Here is a 23,496-nt window from a genome sequence, read left to right as displayed (position 1 = left end):
ACGAATATAAATGATATCCCTTTAAGAGCAACTGGGACATAGCGGTGCAAGAAAAGGAGAGGAGGGGGAGAAGAAAGAGGATTTAAAAATAAAAGGAAGAAAGATACATGGAGGGAGGAGGGAGAGCGAGCAATAAAAAAAGAAAGATGACATCCTCGCAATTGAACAGCCGAGGTGGAGCGATAGGCTGCGTCCCGGCGCGATCGCTCTTAGCTAGGGTCAGGGCTTGAATCAAACAACGAGGCTTCGACAAACAAGCGATTGGCCTGTTGGAGGAAAATCGGAAGAATAGATTCATAAATTAAAATAATGAACTGCTACTCTTTCAAATGCGTTTATTGTAACACTGATAGTAGTTGTCATTGTGCGTAATGCATTACTTTTCATTTTAAGATCGAGCTATTACTATATGACTACGGCTTTATAAATAACATTGATTTTGTGCGTTCAGATATTTGGTTTCAAAGTCATTAATGCCAAGAGATATGCGTTCCTTATGCTTTGATAAAATTAAAGTTAGAAACCAAAGTCAAAGATAAATAGGCCACTATTGGAGCTGGCAATTCCACTCAGGCAGTCAGCCTAGTCGAAACGCCTGCGTGAATTTGAATAGCTTGAATACTCCTGTTAGATAAATATTTTTACAAAGTACATTTTTGATAGTTGCATGTCCCTTTCGGATGATCAATAGCATACTTTTCTTGCTGCATTTGAATACTGTCAACATAGATCTTCTCGCCACAATCATTAACAGTGCGATTAAATATTATGCCAACGGTTTACAGTCGAATCGCCATCAGGATAACTTAGCTGATTTTATACTCTTCATCGCTTTGGTGCAAAATGGATGCTGCTTGGAGCAATTTTCTCTTCCAGGTAAGTTTTAATTGACCTTCTTTCTAGTCGTGTGTGCGCTTTTCTGATGAATGGCTGTTGAATATTTTTTTTGTCTGCAGGGGCCTGGCCATTTAGGTAAACGAAGTAGCATTTACTCTAAACCAGTGGTTCCCAAACTTTTTATCGTCCCGTTACCCCTTCAAACATTCAACCTCCAGCTGCGTAACCCCTCTAGCACCAGGGTCAGCGCACTCTGAAACGTTGTTTTTTGCCATCATCGTAAGCCTGCCACACACACAACGCGTCTTTCTTTTCCCCAACGCAGTTAAGCCAGAACCACGCCCCGTTATTCGGAGAGGCGTTCTACAACGCTTTGAGCGCTCTCCAAGTCCGGAAGTGAATATCACCTAGCGCCAAATTTCAGTCACTGATTCATAACATTTGCCCTTATATTTCAAGATTGAAAAATATAATAACATAATGTGGACAGAGCTATCCATTAACGTCCTTTAATGCGCGAAGACAGATTCAATGGCTGTAGCATAGCGTAATTCGACTGAATGATTAGCTAACATATTTGAGAAATTATGAATAAGCATATGCTTTTACCTGATAATAGACTACTAATGATAATATAGCAACTTTAAATACTGACCTAGTAACGTTTAGTAGCCTAGGTTAACTTAGCTGACCTTCAATGGAGGGAATTCAGCAGAGTTCTGAGCTATTTTTACAAGTAATTGACACTAAAAATAAATACATGGGCAAATGTTACCAAACATGATAATAATAGTCCTGCATTATGGTAGGCAGCTAATTGATTAAATTACACTTTCCATCCTTACCTTGGAAGGCCACTGTCTTTGCGCTGATCGCCTGTGAGTGAGACAACGTTAGCTAGCCAATGGGAGCGTAGTAGAACGTCCCTCTAAATAATGGGGCGTAGTTTTGGCTTAACTGCATTGGGAAAAAGAAAGACACGTAAGATACATTTATTAAACATAAGAATGAGTGTGTTTTTGTCACAACCCGACTTGTGGGAAGTGACAAAGAGCTCTTATAGGACCAGGGCACAAATAATAATATTATAATAGTCAATCATTTTTCTCTTACATATACAACTTTTTGTTCCTCGAAGATTGTGAATAATTAAACACAGGGTAATGAGAAGGGTGTGCTTGAAAGGTTGCACATAACTCTGCAATGTTGGGTTGTATTGGAGAGAGTCTCAGTCTTAAATCATTTCCCACACAGTCTGTGCCTGTATTTAGTTTTCATGCTAGTGCGGGCATAGAATCCACTCTCGCATAGGTCCGTGGTTGGAAAGGGCGTCAGTGTCTTAAACGGCGCGATTTACCAAGGCAGGATACTCTGTGCGCAGCCCAATCCAGAAATCTGGCAGTGGCTTCTGATTCAATTCAATTTTCACAGAACCACTTGTTGCAATTTCGATGAGGCTCTCTTGTTCAGATATCGGTAAGTGGACTGGAGGCAGGGCATGAAAGGGATAAAGAATCCAGTTGTTTGTGCCATCCGTTTCGGGAAAGTACCTGCCTAATTGCGCACCCAACTCACTCAGGTACTTCGCTATATCTCATATGACATTGTCCGTAAGCTTGAGTTCATTTGCACACACAAAAATCATACAATGATGGAAAGACCTGTGTGTTGTCCTTGTTAATGCAGACAGAGAAGAGCTCCAACTTCTTAATCATAGCCTCAATTTTGTCCCGAGCATTGAATATAGTTGCGGAGAGTCCCTGTAATCCTAGATTCAGATCAGTCAGGTGAGAAAAACATCACCCAGGTAGGCCAGTCTTGTGAGGAACTCGTCATCATGCAAGCGGTCAGACAAGTGAAAATTATGGTCAGTGAAGAAAACTAAGCTCGTCTCTCAATAAAAAAAAAATGCGTGTCAATACTTTGCCCCTTGATAACCAGCGCACTTCTGTATGTTGTAAAAGCATAACATGGTCGCTGCCAATATCATTGCATAGTGCAGAAAATATACGGGAGTTCAGGGACTTTGCTTTAACAAAGTTAACCATTTTCACTGTAGTGTCCAAAACGTCTTTCAAGCTGTCAGGCATTCCTTTGGCAGCAAGAGTCTCTTGGTGGATGCTGCAGTGTACCCAAGTGGCGTCGGGAGCAACTGCTTGCACGCGCGTTACCACTCCACTATGTCTCCCTGTCATCGCTTTTGTGCAATCAGTACTGATACCAACACATCTTGACCACCAAAGTCTATTTGATGTCACAAAGCTGTCCAGTACTTTAAAAATATCCTCTCCTGTTGTTCTGGTTTCCAGTGGTTTGCAGAAGAGGATGTCTTCCTTAATTGACCCCCCATAAATGTGACGGACATATACCAGGAGCTGTGCCAGGCCCGCCACGTCTGTTGACTCATCCAGCTGTAACGCATAGAATTCACTGGCTTGTATACGAAGCAGTATTTGTTTCAAAACATCTCCCGCCATGTCACTGATGCGTCGTGAAACAGTGTTGTTTGATGGAGATTTTGTCTGTATAGTTATTTTGGCCTTTTCCCCCAGCATTGTCCCAGCCATATCCGCGGCAGTAGGAAGAATTAAGTCCCCCACAATAGTATGGGGCATGCCTATCCTAGCCACTTGGTAGCTTACCATATAAGATGCTTCTATCTCCTTATTAATGGTATCTGTTGCTTTTATACATGTCTTACTACTCGAAAGTTGGCTTAATTCTCGCTCCAAAAACTCCCGTGGCTTATTTTTCAAATTGGTCTGTTTTGTTTCTAAATGTCTGCTTAAGAGTGAATGTTTCATCGAGTTGTGAGATAGTACTTTTGCACATATAACACAATGTGGCTGAGGAAAGGCACTACTCCCAATATAAGTGAAACCCAATCAATGTAGTTCTCATCATATTTGCGCCTCTTCGATGGTCCAACGTCCCTGTCTGTTGTTCGGTGCTTTCCCGGGTAAGGGGGCAGTAGCTCTTCGGTTGCATCAGATTCATAACTGTCAGTTTCCATGCTAGTTGGCCTAACAACAAATGTAGAATTACTGATGCTAGCATTGGATGTGCTCATGGAAGCAGAACAACTTTTGTCATCGACAGGTGCAGGTGTAGTTCTGCTGGTAGTGGCAGTACTACCAGTAGAGCTGGTATGTGTCTCTATGGCCTTACTTTTTTTAACCATTTATCAATTTTTGAGCAAATGGAATGAGCAGCAGCTACGTACTGACCATTTGTGGAATTCCCACAAGAGTAACGGTTAATGTGATTGGATGTTAATTATTTGACTAGGCTAGCTGTATTTCACATTGTGTTGTTGTTTCGCTGAACACTAGATGGTTTAATTTTATTTTTGCAGTGAAACGAGGCTACTCAGTCGAGAAAAAAAACTCACCCAAATATATTGCCCCGTTGGAAAATATAAATGTTTTGAAAATGTGAAGAATGTTTTTTTATATATATATATTTTTTTAATTATAAAAAAAAAAAAAGTGAATCACATTTTTATTTGGTGTACCCCGACGGCATTGTGCGTACTCCTGGGGGTACCCCAGTTTGGGAATACCTGCCCTAGACAATGCAGTGACTTTCTGCTGATGGCTGTGTTTATTTCTCCAGACTACTCCCACCCAAAACCAAGTGGAGGGGACCCTCCAATCCGAACTCTTACCAGTCCATATGGCCTCTCCTCAGACCCCTCCCACAGAGCACATAGTCCATCCTCCTTCCACGGTGGACACTGCTGCCCTCAATGAAGAACCCTTACCTGGTGAGAGAATCATGGGTTGTGAAATACCATTGCTTCTTCAGCTGTTATCAGCAATTGAGTGGAAAAGGAAGTAATGTAGATTGCCAAACAAGTGGTCTGTTATCCTGTTATAAGCATAATGTGTTAGTCTTCATACTATTATATTTTGAATTGATAGGGATACTATTATTAATGTGCATTTCCTCTCTCTGTCTTCCTCTCTCATCCCCTCTCTTCTTCCGGTCTTCCGTCCTACAGTGAAGACGGTGTCCCGGCCTGCCCGTGTGCCCCACATCTGTGCCATATGCAGCAAGCAGTTCAAGAACAACTACAACCTGCGGCGGCACCAGTCGGTCCACACCGGGGTACGCATGAAGCGAGCAGGGGAGCAGGAGGAGGGGGCAAAGGAGGGTGGCAATGGTGCCGGCCCAGCGCAGGTGGTGTCGGGAGGTAGGACGGAGAGGTACACGGTCCCCCTCACCCTGCTCCACCTCTCCGTTCCTCCCCCTCTCCCCCCTCCCAGCGTGCTGGCGTCCCAGCAGCCAGCTGTGGGTAGTCAGGATGGCGAAGAGGTTGCCATGGCAAGCGTAGTGGCTAGCGTTAACCCCCATGCTCCTCCTGCAGCTGTTGACATGGGGGCGGGGGCGACAGTACAGGTGGGTCAGGGTGCTTCTGTAGGTTGTTGTTGTTGTCGTCCGTGAAAAGGAAAACTAGACTTTAGGTTTGTCTTGCATGGTCTTTATGGAAATTGTGGAAAAGCCTTATTTTCAATAGAGGGAATTCAGCATTTTATGCAATCGGTGCAGAGAAATGATCTAGGTGTAGCGAGCCATGTGTGTCTGCGTGGTTCGGAAAGACACAGAGAATCGACAATATGATATGTAAATAATCAACAAGGCATGTGTAATAGTCATGTCCGACAATGCATAAAAAACGATGTTTGTACTCCTCACAAACAATGTTTGTTCTCCTCACCCCCTCCCCCCCAGCGGCCATCGAACCCGAACCCTGTGCGGAAGAATCACGCTTGTGAAACGTGCGGGAAGGCCTTCCGAGACGTCTACCACCTTAACCGACACCGTCTCTCCCACTCGGATGAGAAACCCTTCTCCTGCCCCATCTGCCAGCAGAGGTTCAAGAGGAAGGACCGCATGAGCCACCACGTGCGCTCTCACCAAGGTGGTGTGGAGAAACCCTACGTGTGCCCCCACTGTGCCAAGGCTTTCTCCAGGTGAGAATGGCACGCTATAGGCCAGAGAGCAGGGTTGTGTTCATTAGGGCAGGCAACAGAAAAGGTTTTCACATATTGCCTCTCCCTCTCTCTGTATTTCAAGCCGCTTTCTTACGCTTTGTGTCTGTGATACACTCCAATGAGTTTGTCAGATGTTTTAGACCTCAAAAGTAGTCAAGAAGAGTCCACATCCCATGCCATTAGTTGTGTAGATGCAGCTGTAAGGCTCAACCCAAAATGAATGGAACATTTAAGCACCACAAATCTTTTATCTTTTTCATTCATATTGGGTTGTGGCATTTAGCTGTATCGACACAACACACGCCCTGGATCTCAAAAGACAGCTGACAAAGTTTTAATTTGGAAGTTCACATTTTCAGCAGGAGAAAGTGTATAACAAGGTATTGTGGTCTCAACCCTTCCTGTCTCCCTTCTTTCAGGCCCGACCATCTCAACAGTCATGTCAGACAAGTCCACTCTTCTGAACGACCCTTCAAGTGTCCGGTACTTGATGTTTGTGCTACTTTATATCCTTTTACACCACTCAAATCCCAGTACAGTCATTGTTAACCATGAATTTGCTTCTCTGTACCTTAAATCCTTCGTACCATAACTATCCATTGTAACAAAATTGGGGTTGGGATCAATTCCATTTAAATTCAGTCAATTCAGGAGGTGAATTGGAATTTGAGTTTACTTCCTTAATTGACTGAATTGAAATGGAATTGACTCCAACCCTGAATTAAATAAAATGAAAGATCGTTTTGCTATTAACCCTGAGCCTACAATTTCCGCTTCCCCGCGGAATGGTAATTAACATAATACAAAAATCACCATCAAAATCCATCTGTTTAAGCTAAAAAAAATGTTTTGCGTGGGCTGTGCATCCGCTGATATCGCCCTTCCGCATCTACGGTGGTGGCAGAGCTAGAGCGGTGTTTGTCAGACCATGAGACATCCCAAAATTGCTGTTGTCATAAAAAAGTCCGACCGGTTTGGCCGACAAAGTATTAAGACCAATCTGTTGAAAGATGACTCTCACGAACGTGGTGGTGTTCTCCCTCATTATGGGGTATAAATTGATGCTGAAAAAAAATGTATTGTGTACATTTTAGAATAAGGCTGTAACATAACAAAATGTGGAAAAAGTGAAAGGGTCTGAATACTTTCTGAATGCACTGTATTTATTGAGATAGTTTAGTGCCTAAAATAAGGGGTTAAATATATGTTACATTTTTTTTTTAAGTTTGCTGATCTTCCTTATCTCTCAGATATAGGAGAGATGCTTCAGAACAAACTTCCTTTAGATTTTTGTGGGGACTCTGTTGATTCCATTGAATCTGTTATTCAATGCTAATAGCAGTAATGCCAAATTCATCCAATAATGTTTTTATACATTTCTTGGATACATTAGGCGGTCTTAAAATAAAAAACTGCCCGGCTTAGACAGGGCTTAAACTCTAGAGGGTTAAACTACTGCTTTCTCTGTATCTTTATTGATAACCAGTCGTTCCTCATGTGATGATGTGTTTAGACGTGCGAATCCAGCTTCGCCACGAGGGACCGGCTACGTGCCCATATGATCCGCCACGAGGAGAAGGTCCCGTGCCACATATGCGGCAAGCTCCTGTCTGCTGCCTACATCACCGATCACATGAGGGTCCACAACCAATCGCAGCACCACGCCTGCCATCTCTGTAACCGCAGTGAGTGTCTGTCAACACCCCAGATTGTTTGATGGGTTCACGAAAAGTTGATGTTAATAAACGTTTCGAGTTTATAAGTGGTTTATCTGATCTTAATAAACATTCAAAGTTTATAAATGGTTTATTTAGAAGTAATAAACATTTGTCAAGTCCTGGTACACACACATGCTTGGTATATAATCAATAAACATTTAAATGGGCTATCAGCAGTTACTACATCCATTTTTGTACATATACACTGAACAAAAATATATATAAACGCAACATGTAAACTGTTGTTCCCATGTTTAATGAGATGAAAACTCCCAGAAATGTTCCATATGCACAAAAAGCTTTTTTTGTACACAAATTTGTTTATATCCCTGTTAGTGAGCATTTCTCCTTTGCCAAGATAATCCATCCACCTGACAGGTGTGGCATATCAAGAAGCTGATTAAACACCACGATCATTACACAGATAGACCTTGTGCTGGGGACAATAAAAGGCCACTTTAAAGTGTGTGTGTGGAGGGGAGGGGGGGGGGGGTGCTGAGGAGTAGTTATGTCTGTAATGAAGCCCTTTTGTGGAGGAAAAACTCATTCTGATTGGCTGGGCCTGGCTCACAAGTGGATGGGCCTATGTCCTCCCAGACCCACCCATGGCTGCACCCCTGCCCAGTCATGAAATCCATAGATTAGGGCCTAATTCAATTGACTGATTTCCTTATATGAACTGTAACGCAGTAAAATCTTTAAAGTTGTTGCATGTTTAATTTATATTTTTGGTTCAGTGGAAATTAATGACATATAAACTCAGCAAAAAAAGAAACTTTTTTCAGGACCCTGTCTTTGAAAGATAATTCGTAAAATTCCAAATAACTTCACAGATCTTCATTGTAAAGGGTTTAAATACTGTTTCCCATGCTTGTTCAAAGAATCAAATCAAATGTATTTATATAGCCCTTCATACATCAGCTGATATCTCAAAGTGCTGTACAGAAACCCCAAACAGCAAGCAATGCAGGTGTAGAAGCACGGTGGCTAGGAAAAACTCCCTAGAAAGGCCAACACCTAGGAAGAAACCTAGAGAGGAACCAGGCTATGAGGGGTGGCCAGTCCTCTTCTGGCTGTGCCGGGTGGAGATTATAACAGCACATGGCCTAGATGTTCAAATGTTCATAAATGACCAGCATTGTCAAATAATAATAATCATAGTAGTTGTCGAGGGTGCAACAAGTCAGCAACACAAGAGTAAGTGTCAGTTGGCTTTTTCATAGCCGATCTTTGACAGTATCTCTACCGCTCCTGCTGTCTCTAGAGAGTTGAAAACAGCAGGTCTGGGACAGGTAGCACGTCCGGTGAATAGGTCAGGGTTCCAGCAGGTCTGGGACAACAGGTCTGGGACAGGTAGCACGTCCGGTGAACAGGTCAGGGTTCCATAGCTGCAGGCAGAACAGTTGGAACTGGAGCAGCAGCACGGCCAGGTGAACTGGGGACAGCAAGGAGTCATCAAGCCAGGTAGTCCTGAGGCATGGTCCTAGGGCTCAGGTCCTCCGAGAGAGAGAAAGAAAGAAGGAGAAAGAGAGAATTAGAGAGAGCATATTTAAATTCACACAGGACACCGGAAAAGACAAGAGAAATACTCCAGATGTGACAGACTGACCCTAGCCCCCCGACACAAACTACTGCAGCATAAATACTGGAGGCTGAGACAGGAGGGGTCAGGAGACACTGTGGCCCCATCCGATGAAACCCCTGGACAGGGCCAAACAGGTAGGATATAACCCCACCCACTTTGCCAAAGCACAGCCTCCACACCACTGGAGGGATATCTCCAACCACCAACATACCATCCCGGGACAAGGCCGAGTATAGCCCACAAAGATCTCCGCCACGGCACAGCCCAAGGGGGAGCACCAACCCAGACAGGAAGACCACGTCAGTGACTCAACCCACTCAAGTGACGCACCCCTCCCAGGGACGGCATGGAAGAACACCAGTAAGCCAGTGACTCAGCCCCCGTAATAGGGGTAGAGGCAGAGAATCCCAGTGGAAAGAGGGGAACCGGCCAGGCAGAGACAGCAAGGGCGGTTCGTTGCTCCAGCCTTTCCGTTCACCTTCACACCCCTGGGCCAGACTACACTTAATCATAGGACCTACTGAAGAGATATGTCTTCAGTAAAGACTTAAAGGTTGAGACTGAGTCTACGTCTCTCACATGGGTAGGCAGACTATTCCATAAAAATGGAGCTCTATAGGAGAAAGCCCTGCCTCCAGCTGTTTGCTTAGAAATTCTAGGAACAATTAGGAGGCTCGCGTCTTGTGACCGTACCGTACGTGTAGGTATGTACGGCAGGACCAAATCGGAAAGATAGGTAGGCGCAAGCCCATGTAATGGTTTGTAGGTTAGCAGTAAAACCTTGAAATCAGCCCTTGCCTTAACAGGAAGCCAGTGTAGGGGGGCTAGCACTGAAGTAATATGATCACATTTTTTGGTTCTAGTCAGGATTTTAGCAGTCGTATTTAGCACTAACTGAAGTTTATTTAGTGCTTTATCCGGGTAGCCGGAAAGTAGAGCATTGCAGTAGTCCAACCTAGAAGTAACAAAGGCATGGATTAATTTTTCTGCGTCATTTTTGGACAGAAAGTTTCTGATTTTTGCAATGTTACGTGGATGGAAAAAAGCTGTCCTTGAAACAGTCTTGATATGTTCTTCAAAAGAGAGATCAGGGTCCAGAGTAACGCCGAGGTCCTTCACAGTTTTATTTGAGACGACTGTACAACCATCAAGATTAATTGTCAGATTCAACAGAAGATCTCTTTGTTTCTTGGGACCTAGAACAAGCATCTCTGTTTTGTCTGAGTTTAAGAGTAGAAAGTTTGCAGCCATCCACTTCCTTATGTATGAGACACAGGCTTCTAGCGAGGGCAATTTTGTGGCTTCACCATGTTTCATTGAAATGTACAGCTGTGTGTCATCCGCATAGCAGTGAAATTTAACATTATGTTTTCGAATGACATCCCCAAGAGGTAAAATATATAGTGAAAACAATAGTGGTCCTAAAACGGAACCTTGAGGAACACTGAAATTTACAGTTGATTTGTCAGAGGACAAACCATTCACAGAGACAAACTGATATCTTTCCGACAGAACTTGTCCATGTAGACCAATTTGGGTTTCCAATCTCTCAAAAAAGAATGTGGTGATCGATGGTATCAAAAGCAGCACTAAGATCTAGGAGCACGAGGACAGACGCAGAACCTCGGTCTGACGTCATTAAAAGGTCATTTACCACCTTCACAAGTGCAGTCTCAGTGCTATGATGGGGTCTAAAACCAGACTGAAGCGTTTCGTATAAATTGTTTGTCTTCAGGAAGGCAGTGAGTTGCTGTGCAACAGCTTTTTCAATTTTTTTTGAGAGGAATGGAAGATTCGATATAGGCTGATAGTTTTTTATATTTTCTGGGTCAAGGTTTGGCTTTTTCAAGAAAGGCTTTATTACTGCCACTTTTAGTGAGCTTGGTACACATCCGGTGGATAGAGAGCCGTTTATTATGTTCAACATAGGAGGGCCAAGCACAGGAAGCAGCTCTTTCAGTAGTTTAGTTGGAATAGGGTCCAGTATGCAGCTTGAGGGTTTGGAGGCCATGATTTTTTTCATCATTGTGTCAAGAGATATAGTACTAAAACACTTTAGTGTCTCCCTTGATCCTAGGTCCTGGCAGGGTTGTGCAGACTCAGGACAACGGAGCTTTGGAGGAATACGCAGATTTAACCTCTCTAGGGTAGGGGGCAGTATTTGCACGGCCGGATAAAAAACGTACCCGATTTAATCTGGTTATTACTACTGCCCAGAAACTAGAATATGCATATAATTGTTTGATTTGGATAGAAAATTTGATTTGGATAAAGTTTCTAAAACTGTTTGAATGGTGTCTGTGAGTATAAAAGAACTCATATGGCAGGCAAAAACCTGAGAAGATTCCTTACAGGAAGTGCCCTCTCAGACCATTTCTTGGCCTTCTACACTCTCTTTATTGAAAACTGAGGATCTCTGCTGTAACGTGACACTTCCTACGGCTCCCATAGGCTCTCAGAAGGCGGCAAAACGTTGAATGATGACTTTGGAGCCCCTGGCTGAAAAACAGTAGCGCATTTGGATAGTGGTCGATCAGAGAACAATGCGACTGGGGGCGGTGCACGAGCCGACACCATGTTTTTATTTTTTTGTCTTTGAACGAAAACAGGGTTTCGAAACGCGTCGTGCGCGTCACCCTTCTTTACCCTTTCGGATAGTGTCTTGAACGAACGAACAAAACGCCCCTATTTGGATATAACTATGGATTATTTTGAACCAAACCAACATTTGTTATTGAAGTAGAAGTCCTGGGAGTGCATTCTGACGAAGAACAGCAAAGGTAATAACATTTTTCTTATAGTAAATCTGACTTTGGTGAGGGCTAAACTTGGTGGGTGTCTAAATAGCTAGCCCTGTGATGCCGGGCTATCTACTCAGAATATTGCAAAATGTGCTTTCACCGAAAAGCTATTTTAAAATCGGACATAGCGAGTGCATAAAGGAGTTCTGTATCTATAATTCTTAAAATAATTGTTATGTTTTTTGTGAACGTTTATCGTGAGTAATTTAGTAAATTCACCGGAAGTTTGCGGTGGGTATGCTAGTTCTGAACGTCACATGCTAATGTAAAAAGCTGGTTTTTGATATAAATATGAACTTGATTGAACAAAACATGCATGTATTGTATAACATAATGTCCTAGGATTGTCATCTGATGAAGATCATCAAAGGTTAGTGCTGCATTTCGCTGTGGTTTGGGTTTATGTGACATTATATGCTAGCTTGAAAAATGGGTGTCTGATTATTTCTGGCTGGGTACTCTGCTGACATAATCTAATGTTTTGCTTTTGTTGTAAAGCCTTTTTGAAATCGGACAGTGTGGTTAGATTAACGAGAGTCTTGTCTTTAAAATGGTGTAAAATAGTCATATGTTTGAGAAATTGAAGTAATAGCATTTCTAAGGTATTTGAATATCGCGCCACGGGATTACACTGGCTGTTGCGTAGGTGGGACGATTTCATCCCACCTAGCCCAGAGAGGTTAATGGTTCTTGGTTGGGGTCTGAGCAGATTATTTGTTGCGATTGCGAACGTAATAAAATGGTGGTCCGAAAGTCCAGGGTTATGAGGAAAAACATTAAGATCCACAACATTTATTCCATGGGACAAAACTAGGTCCAGAGTATGACTGTGGCAGTGAGTAGGTCCAGAGACATGTTGGACAAAACCCACTGAGTCGATGATGGCTCCGAAAGCCTTTTGGAGTGGGTCTGTGGACTTTTCCATGTGAATATTAAAGTCACCAAGAATTAGAATATTATCTGCGATGACTACAAGGTCCGATAGGAATTCAAGGAACTCAGTGAGGAACGCTGCATATGGCCCAGGAGGCCTGTAAACAGTAGCTATAAAAAGTGATTGAGTAGGCTGCATAGATTTCATGACTAGAAGCTCAAAAGACGAAAACATCGTTGTTTTTTGGGGGTAAATTTAAATTTGCTATCATAAATGTTAGCAACACCTCCGCCTTTGCGGGATGCACGGGGGATATGGTCACTAGTGTAACCGGGGGGTGAGGCCTCATTTAACACAGTAAATTCATCAGGCTTAAGCCATGTTTCAGTCAGGCCAATCACATCAAGATTATGATCCGTGATTAGTTCATTGACTATAACTGCCTTTGAAGTGAGGGATCTAACATTAAGTAGCCCTATTTTGAGATGTGAGGTATCACAATCGCTTTCAATAATGGCAGGGATGGAGGAGGTCTTTATACTAGTGAGATTTCTAAAGCGAACACCGCCATCTTAAATTTTGCCCAACCTAGATCGAGGCACAGACACGGTCTCAATGGGGATAGCTGAGCTGACTACACTGACTGTGATAGTGGCAGACTCCACTGAGCTGGCAGGCTGGCTAACAGCCTGCTGCCTGGCCTTCACCCTATTTCATTGTGGAGCTAGGGGAGTTAGAGCCCTGTCTATGTTCGTAGATAAGATGAGAGCACCCCTCCAGCTAGGATGGAGTCCATCACTCCTCAACAGGCCAGGCCTGGTCCTGTTTGTGGGTGAGTCCCAGAAAGAGGGCCAATTATCTACAAATTCTATCTTTTGGGAGGGGCAGAACACAGTTTTCAACCAGCGATTGAGTTGTGAGACTCTGCTGTAGAGCTCATCACTCACCCTAACTGGGAGGGGGCCAGAGACAATTAATCGATGCCGACACATCTTTCTAGCTGATTTACACGCTGAAGCTATGTTGCGCTTGGTGACCTCTGACTGTTTCATCCTAACATCGTTGGTGCAGACGTGGATAACAATATCTCTATACTCTCTACACTCGCCAGTTTTAGCTTTAGCCAGCACCGTCTTTAGATTAGCCTTAACGTCGGTAGACCTGCCCCCTGGTAAACAGTGTATGATCGCTGGATGATTCGTTTTTAGTCTAATACTGCGGGTAATGGAGTCACCAATGACTAGGGTTTTCAATTTGTCAGAGCTAAAGGTGAGAGTCTTCGGCGTCTCAGACCCCACAGCGGGAGGAGCAGAGACCAGAGAAGTTTCGGCCTCCGACTCGCTTAATGGGGAGTACCGGTTGAAAGTTTCTGTCGGCTGAATAAGTGACACCGGTTGAGCATTCCTACAGCGTTTCCCTCCAGAAGCCATGAGAAAGTTGTCCGGCTGCGGGGACCGTGCGAGGGGGTTTATACTAACATTACTATCTGTACTTACTGGTGCCACAGATGCTGTTTCATCATTTCCTACACCGAAATTGCCCTTGCCTAACGATTGCGTCTGAAGCTGGGCTTGCAGCATAGCTATCCTCGCCATAAGGCGATCGTTCTCCTGTATATTATAAGTACAACGACTGCAATTAGAAGGCATCATGTTAATGTTACTTAGCTTCGGCTGTTTGAAGTCCTGACGAACCATGTCCAGATAAAAACTTCCGGGGTGAAAAAGTTGAATGAAAAAAGTTGAGTGAGGGAAAAGCAAAAAATATACGGTAATGAAAAAGTAAAAACCGTGAAGTAGTCAGGTAGCAAAGACAGTCCCCTATAGGCTGCTGTAAACTCACTGTTAATCAGAGACAGTCCCCTATAGGCTGCTGTGTTTGGGTAGGGACCATAAACAATTAATGAACATGCACCTGTGGAACGGTCGTTAAGACGCTAACAGCTTACAGACGGTAGGTAATTAAGGTCACAGTTATGAAAGCTTAGGACACTAAAGAGGCCTTTCTACTGACTCTGAAAAACACAAAAGAAAGATGCCCAGGGTCCTTGCTCATCTGAGTGAATGTGCCTTAGGCATGCTGCAAGGAGGCATGAGGACTGCAGATGGGGCCAGGGCAATAAATTGCAATGTCCGTACTGTGAGACGCCTAAGACAGCGCTACAGGGAGACAGGACGGACAGCTGATCGTCCTCGCAGTTGCAGACCACGTATAACAACACCTGCACAGGATCGGTACATCCGAATATCACCTGCGGGACAGGTACAGGATGGCAACAACAACTGCCCGAGTTACACCAGGAACGCACAATCCCTCCGTCAGTGCTTAGACTGTCCACAATAGGCTGAGAGAGGCTGGACTGAGGGCTTGTAGGCCTGTTGTAAGGCAGGTCCTCACCAGACATCACCGGCAACAACGTCCCCTATGGGCACAAACCCACTGTCGCTGGACCAGACAGGACTGGCAAAAAGTGCGCTTCACTGACGAGTCGCGGTTTTGTCTCACCTGGGGTGATGGTCGGATTTGCGTTTATCGTTGAAGGAATGAGCATTACACCGAGGCCTGTACTCTGGATCGCCCCACACCGCCCCAGACCATCGGACTGAGCTTGTTGTCATTGCAAGCAATCTCAACGCTGTGCGTTACAGAGAAGACATTCTCCTCCCTCATGTGGTACCCTTCCTGCAGGCTTATGCTGACATGACCCTCCAGCATGACAATGCCACCAGCCATCAGCCATTCTCCTTGTTCTGTGCGTGATTTCCTGCAAGACAGGAATGTCAGTGTTCTGCCATGGCCAGCGAAGAGCCCAGATCTCAATCCCATTGACCACGTCTGGGAACTTTTGGATCGGAGAGTGAAGGCTAGGACCATTCCCCCCAGAAATGTCCGGGAACTTGCAGGTGCCTTGGTGGAAGAGTGGGGTAACATCTCACAGCATGAACTGGCAAAACTAGTACAGTCCATAAGGAGGAGATGCATTGCAGTAGGGATCCCTTCACCCCCATTCCCGCTCGGATCCCGTTAACGGGATTGATTTGACAACATCCAGTGAAATTGCAGCGCGCCAAATTCAAAAACATAAATACTCATAATAAGAATTCATTAAACATACAAGTGTTATACATCAAAATATAGCTTAACTTCTTGTTAATCCAGTGTCAGATTTCAAAAAGGCTTTACGGCGAAAGCAGACCATGCGATTATCTGAGGACAGCACCCCGCATACAAACACAAGAAAATACTATTTCAGCCAGCCAGGTGCGACACAAAAATCAGAAATAACAATATAATTCATGCCTTACCTTTGAAGATCTTCTTATGTTGGCACGCCAAAATGTCCCAGAACCATCACAAATGGTCCTTTTGTTCGATAAATTTCTTCTTTATATCCCCAAAATGTCAATTTATTTGGCGCGTTTGATTCAGAAATACACCGGTTTCAACTCACCCAACATGCCTACAAAGTATCTAATAAGTTACCTGTAAACTTGGTCCAAACATTTCAAACAACTTTCCTAATCAAACCTTAGGTTTCCTAAAACGTAAATAATCTATAAAATTTAAGACGGGATAAACTGTGTTCAATACCGGACGAAAACAAAGTAAAGCACGTTCCAGGTCGTGCGCACCAAAAGACTTGAGTCCCTCCTGAGTGACACATGGAAATAACAGGGCTACTTCTTCATTTCTCAAAAGAAAAACCATCAACCAATTTCTAAAGACTGATGACATCTAGTGGAAGCCATACGAACTGCAAGCAAATTCCTATTAAAAAGAGCTTCCCATAGAAAATTAATAGAAAACACATTGACCTCCAAAAAAAATTTCCCTGGGTGGATTGTGCTCGGGGTTTCGCCTGCCAAATCAGTTCTGTTATACTCACAGACATTATTCAAACAGTTTTAGAAACTTCAGAGTGTTTTCTATCCAAATCTACTACTAATATGCAAATTCCAGCTTCTGGGCCTGAATATCAGGCATTTTACTTTGGGCACGCTTTTCATTCGGACGTCAAAATACTGCCTCCTAGCCTTAAGAAGTTTTAATGCAGCTGGATACTGACTGTTACTTTTCATTTTAACCCCCCCCCCCCATTGTTCAGGGACACTTTATTCCATTTCTGTTAGTCACATGTCTGTGGAAGTTGTTTTCTTTATATATATATATATATATATATCATTGATTCTTGAAGAACATAACGTAAAAATGGCTCATGAGCTTAATTCAGCTGTCACACCCCTTTGGAAGCCAAAATATAAACTTGTATTACTCCAATGTTCATAAACAAACACTGTATAGACCCAAAACATGGTTAAAACAATACTTTTGATATCATGGATGGTCAGTCCTTTCATCCATAGCTCTGTCTATGAATTAGAGAGTGGTTATGTTCAGCTTTTTACCAAAACAGAGAGGGGTTGGTCAGTTTATTTTTTTGGACTGCGGATTGGCCCTTTTAAAGGAACACATTTTCATTCTAGCCCGCCTACCCTACCTTATAAAGCAGGGATCATCAACTAGATTCAGCCGCGGGCCGATTTATTTCTTGAGTGGATGGTCAGGTGGCCGAAACAAAGTTACAAATATTTTGAAGACTGCAAAATGACAGCAAGAAGCCCAAACAGATATAATATTTGAAAAAAACATAATTTCAAACCTTACTTGAACCTTACTTGAGGTTACAACAAACTTAATAGTCAAAGTACAAGTCTGTCAGAAGCTCTGAAGGGGTGCTCATGCACAAACTAGGCATCTCTGCTCTTCTAGGCGTTGGGCCAAAGTAACAATGTGTTCCCTTATTTCTGTTCTTCTATTAGTCCTTTCCCTGAGAGTGAAGTCACAGAACATCCTACCACAATAACAAGAAACAATACGCTACATGTAGTAACACATTTGCAGAGACACAGAGGACACAACAATGTCCACTACAATACGATCACATGCAGTCAAAAGTTTGGACACCTACTCACTCTAGGGTTTTTATTTATTTTTACTATTTTCAGACATCAAAACTAGGAAGTAACATGTAGTAACCAAAAAAAGTGATAAACAAATCAAAATATATTTGAGATTCTTCAAAGTAGCCACAATTTGCCTTGATGACAGTTTTGCACACTCTTGGCATTCTCTCAACCAGCTTCATGAGGTAGTCACCTGGAATGCGTTTAAATTAACAGGTGTCTTGTTAAGTTAATTTTTGGAATTTCTTTCCTTCATAATGCCTTTGAGCCAATCAGTTGTGTTGTGACAAGGTAGGGTTGGTATACAGAAGATGGCTCCATTTGGTAAAAGACCAAGGCCATATTATGGCAATTACAGGCCAAACAAGCAAAGATAAATTGAAGACATGAAGGTCAGTCAATCTGGAAAATTTCAAGAACTTTGAAAGTTTCTTCAAGTGCAGTCACAATTAACATCAAGCACTATGATGAAACTGGCTCTCATAAGGACCACAACAGGAAAGGAAGACCCAGAGTTACCTCTGCTGCAGAGGATAAGTTCATTAGAGTTACCAGCCTCAGAAATTGCAGCCCAAATATATGCTTCACGGAGTTCAAATAACAGACACATCTCAACATCAACTGTTCAGAGGTGACTGCATGAATCAGGCCTTCATGGTCGAATTGCTGAAGAGAAACCACTACTTAAGGACACCAATAAGAAGAAATGACATGCTTGGGCCAAGAAACTCGAGTAATGGACATTAGACCGGTGGAAATCTGTCCTTTGGTCTGATGAGTCCAAATTTGAGATTTTCCAACCGCCGTGTCTTTGTGAGACGCAGACTAGGTGAACCGATGATCTCTGCTTGTGTGTTTCCCACCATGAAGCATGGAGGAGGAGGTGTGATGGTGTGGGGGTTCTTTGCTGGTGACACTGTCAGTGATTTATTTAGAATTCAAGGCACACTTAACCAGCATGGCTACCACAGCATTCTGCAGCGATACGCCATCCCATCTAGTTTGCATTTAGTGGGACTATCATTTGTTTTTCAACAGGACAATGACCCAACACACCTCCATGCTGTGTAAGGGCTATTTGACCAAGGAGAGTGATGCAGTGCTGCATCAGATAACCTGGCCTCCACAATCACCTAACCTCAACCCAATTGAGATGGGTTGGGATGAGTTGGACCACAGAGTGAAGGAAAAGCAGTCAACGTGCTCGGCATATGTGGGAACTCCTTCAAGACTGTTGGAAAAGCATTCCAGGTGAAGCTGGTTGAGAGAATGCCAAAAGTGTGCAAAGCTGTCATTAAGGCAAAGGGTGGCTACTTTGAAGAATCTAAAATATATTTTGATTTATTTAACAATTTTTTTGGTTACTACATGATTCCATATGTGTTATTTTATAGATTTGATGTCTTCAATATTATTGTACAATGTAGATAATAGTAAAAATAAAGAAAAACCCTTGAATGAGTAGGTGTGTCCAAACCTTTGACGGGTACTGTATATCTCTTTATCATGCGTGGGAATAATTTGGAACAGATTTCTAAAATCAAAATCACTTGGAGCAGATTTGCTGTTGTTTTTACAGTCTTAGTCCAACAATGTTTTTTTGTTTTGCTCCAAAAACTTGCGGGGCCAAGTAAAATCACCTGCCTTTTGGGGAGCCGCGCTATAAAGCATTACTTGTAAAGCCTTGAAATGATTCTAACTGCTAACTCTCTGCGTCTCCTCCAGGCTTCACCACTCTGACCTACCTGCGCGTCCACGCCCAGAAGCACCACGGCCAGGAGTGGAAGGAGAGTGCTGGTGTCTTCGGCGGCACGGGCTCCGGTGGTGTCCTTGTGTGCCAGCTGTGCGGGGTGCACTGCAAGACCCCCACCCAGCTGCAGGGCCACATGGGCACCCACAACACAGGGGGCCAAGGGGGATCTCCCGGCCCTGTCACCTCTAGTGGGGCATCCAGCTCCTCCGTGTCCCTTGGCAACATGGTGTCCGCCCCAAACTTCTACGTCAGCGGCAACACGGTGGTGGACCTGCTAGTGTCGGATTGTTCCAGCATCCAGCCTCAGTCCCACAGTTAGCAGAGTGGAGCCTCCGTTGAACCACAGCCCCTTGAGTCCCTAAGTCCTATAGTGAGAGGTTAGGAGGACAAAGGGGGCTTGCTTATGGGAGAGCCACAGTAAAGAATATAGCTACTCGAAATCCCATAGCTAGTGGAAAAGGGGGAAAGGGCCAGAGCGGGCTGGCTTAGGGGAGAGAAAGAGGCAGGGAGAAAGTATGCGAGAACAGTTAGGAGAATGTGGCGAAAGGGGGAGACATATGTCCTGTACGCTGCTGATTCGATGACACTAGATAACGACAAATACGAAAGTGAGTGTCCCCAACGTGGCTGAACTTTCTTGCACTTTCAGGACTCCTATGACACTGTGGTCTTGTGTGCATCTACTCTATCCCTCTCCCTCCCTCCTTCCACCCTTTGTCTCCCTCAGTCCCTGCAACTACTCCTCTCTGCTAGTAATGTACCATATTTTGTAACTGTATGTCAGAAACACTTTCCTTTTGCCTCCATTTTGTCGTTCTCTTTTCCGAGCCTTCAAAAGAAAGGCTTGTAGTAAGAAGTTGGGGGGTGATATAAAAGAGTAACAGGGAAATTATATTACAAAAGGGTGCGTATAAGAGGATATTCTGAAAGAGAATGAATGGTTGAGGGGGAGAATAGCACATAAGTCAGGGGCTGCTACCTTCCAGAAATGGAGAGGAGTAGACACGGTGTATAAATTGTGTTATCATAGAGTATATGGATGTAGTCTGTTTTAAATAGGGCCAACGCTGTATCTGGAGGTTAGCCCATACTGTAATGGTGATTATGAACAGTGTACTTTATCTATTTGTTTCAGGTACAGTAGAGAGAAAAAAACATTGGCAAAGTTGAGTTAAGGAGTATCAAGCACCTTACAAATGTTGACTTTTAATTTCCCCCAAGGTTCAGACAGGTATTTACTCTGCGTCTTCCTCTCTGGGACGGCCACATTTTAATACACAATGGAGATGCTCATGACTGCTACTGTACAGCCAGGCGCATGACACAGTTCACTTGCACCTAAAACACAATTTGCATGAAAGTGAAACTAAGACAACTTTACTTTTCCTAAAAGCAAGAAGTTATCATGCTACAAGAACATTAGCAGCAGTCCCCCTTACACTACAGATCAAGTGGCCATTGATTCAGTCAAATGAATTGAACCCATGTCTGCCATTTTCTTTGTTTGTAACTGTCTCCTTTGTTTTGTTCCTTGTACGAGTTCACCGTATTAAAACTCATTCATTCGAATTCTAGACACCACCATGTATAGTGCACAGCGTTCTGATCACAACTCATATTATGACTTACCGCTCCCCATGAATCTGAGAAAGATCACTTGTCCTCAGATCATTTTGGTTGTTAGACTTTTTCAGTGGTTAAGGTGTGATGTCATGGAAGGGCTTTAAAGGTCAAAGGTCAGGTTGAGATAAGTATATCCAGGTACTACTAGTGTTCTATGCCCCACCCCTAGTATGCTTTCAACAAGTCCTGGTTTTGTACTGAAGTGCTTAATTTCATCTGTTTAGTGTTGGCATGTTAGCTTGAAAAAAATTTGTAGAATTATTTAATTTTGAGACTTGTTCTTCCTGTTAAGAAATGTAGTGATTTAATCAAAGTTATTTTAGGGTTCCCGCATTAAGCAAAACAAATTATATTTTTTAACTATATTCTATAAACCTGTACAGCTCTTGCGATACATCTTAATGCCTTATTGTACTCAACTGCGTTTTAATTATTTTATTCTGAACTATTTAAAATCTTAGTCATGGATTTATTAAGGACATTAATGGGATGTATTTATATTTTTATATTTCAACAGTATGCATGTCTATGAACAGTTGTTGGAGCCAAACAATTTTTGACGCTTACCACGATCATGAATATTAAGTTATTATTTTGTAGATGAAGTAGAGATCATGTTATTTTGTAATTTTTACTATTAAAAGTAAAACGACTAAACAGATGAGGTCAGGGGTGTCCATTATTTATTTGGTGTTTGTGTGTGTCACACACATGCTTGAGATAGAAAGTGTAAGGATTTTTTGTCAATGTCAGATAAGTTGTAATGAGAATGGTGGGCGGTGGCATGCAACTGGTAACAACATTTGTATGGTGGTATCTCTGACTAGTAAAATATATTAAGTGTGAGATGAGCATTTTTTTATTTGCACCAAAGAAAACAAGTGATAGACAACAATACAGATAAAAACATTTTTACTTTTTTTAAAACATGTGCAGGTGTGGTTGGAAACCCAAGGGCTTGTATAAAAAAAAACACCACAAAAATAAATACAATACATAAGTACAAAAATAAAAAAGGTTTGTTAAAACAGATTAAAAAAACTAATAATTATAAATGAATTGATCAGTAATTAAGAAAATATATTTGTTTTCTTTAAATGTACAGTTGAAGTCAGAAGTTTACATACACTTAGGTTGAAGTCATTAAAACTCATTTTACAACCACTCCACAAATTTCTTGTTAACAAACTATAGTTTTGGCAAGTCGGTTAGGACATCTAATTTGTCCATGACAAGTAATTTTTCCAACAATTGTTTACAGACAGATTATTTCACTTATATTTCACTGTGTCACAATTCCAGTGGGTCAGAAGTTTACATACACTAAGTTGACTGCCTTTAAACAGCTTTGAAAATTCCAGAAAATTATGTCATGGCTTTGGAAGCTTCTGATAGGCTAATTGACATAATTTCAGTCAATTGGAGGTGTACCTGTGGATGTATTTCAAGGCCTACTTTCAACCTCAGTGCCTCTTTGCTTGACACCATGGGAAAATCAAAATAAAATCAGCCAAGGCCTCAGAAAAAATATTGTAAACCTCCACAAGTCTGGTTCATCCATGGGAGAAATTTCCAAACACCTGAAGGTACCACGTTCATCTGTACAAACAATAGTACGCAACTATAAACACCATGGGACCACGCAGCCGTCATACCACTCAGGAAGAAGACGCGTTCTGTCTCCTAGAGATGAACGTACTTTGGTGCGAAAAGTGCTAATTAATCTCAGAACAACAGCAAAGGACCTTGTGAAGATGCTGGAGGAAACAGGTGCAAAAGTATCTATATCCACATTAAAACGAGACCTATATCGACATAACCTGAAAGGCCGCTCAGCAAGGAAGAAGCCACTGCACCAAAACTGCCATAAAAAAGCCAGACTATGGTTTGTAACTACACATGGTGACAAAGATCGTACATGTTGGAGAAATGTCCTCTGGTCTGATGAAACAAAAATAGAACTGTTTGGCCATAATGACCATCATTATGTTTGGAGGAAAAAGGGGGAGGCTTGCAAACCGAAGAACACCATACCAACCGTGAAGCACGGGGATGGCAGCATCATGTTGTGGGGATGCTTTGCTGCAGGAGGGACTGGGGGACTTCACAAAATAGATGGCGTCATGAGGATGGAAAATTATGTGGATATATTGAAGCAACATCTCAAGACATCAGTTAGGAAGTTAAAGCTTTGTCGCAAATGGGTCTTCCAAATGGAAAATGACCCCAAGCATACTTCCAAAGTTGTGGCAAAATTGCTTAAGGACAAAGTCAAGGTATTGGAGTGGCCATCACAAAGCCCTGACCTCAATCCTGTAGAAAATGTGTGGGCAGAACTGAAAAA

The 23,496-nt window shown here is 42.8% G+C and overlaps 1 protein-coding gene across 2 annotated transcripts; it reads left to right on the top strand.

Annotated features, from left to right (window-relative positions):
• The first annotated feature begins 49 nt into the window (after positions 1-49).
• On the top strand, positions 50-21,998 carry LOC106578332 (myc-associated zinc finger protein). Of its 2 annotated transcripts, none has more exons than XM_014157031.2 (7): positions 50-876; positions 4,453-4,603; positions 4,841-5,238; positions 5,572-5,813; positions 6,254-6,317; positions 7,348-7,519; positions 19,502-21,998. In XM_014157031.2, the coding sequence occupies exons 1-7, from the start codon at positions 844-846 to the stop codon at positions 19,846-19,848; spliced, it is 1,407 nt and encodes a 468-aa protein (XP_014012506.2). In that variant the 5' UTR covers positions 50-843; the 3' UTR covers positions 19,849-21,998. The 2 variants fall into 2 exon arrangements, with proteins under 2 accessions (XP_014012506.2, XP_014012505.2); XM_014157030.2 differs by having other exon boundaries at positions 6,254-6,326.
• The last annotated feature ends 1,498 nt before the right edge of the window (positions 21,999-23,496 follow it).

The sequence above is a fragment of the Salmo salar genome, chromosome ssa19 (genome assembly GCF_905237065.1).
Source record: "Salmo salar chromosome ssa19, Ssal_v3.1, whole genome shotgun sequence".
Taxonomy (NCBI): Eukaryota; Metazoa; Chordata; class Actinopteri; order Salmoniformes; family Salmonidae; genus Salmo; species Salmo salar.
The sequence above is the reverse complement of the archived record's forward strand: the minus strand, read 5'-3'. Positions and strand labels throughout refer to the sequence as shown.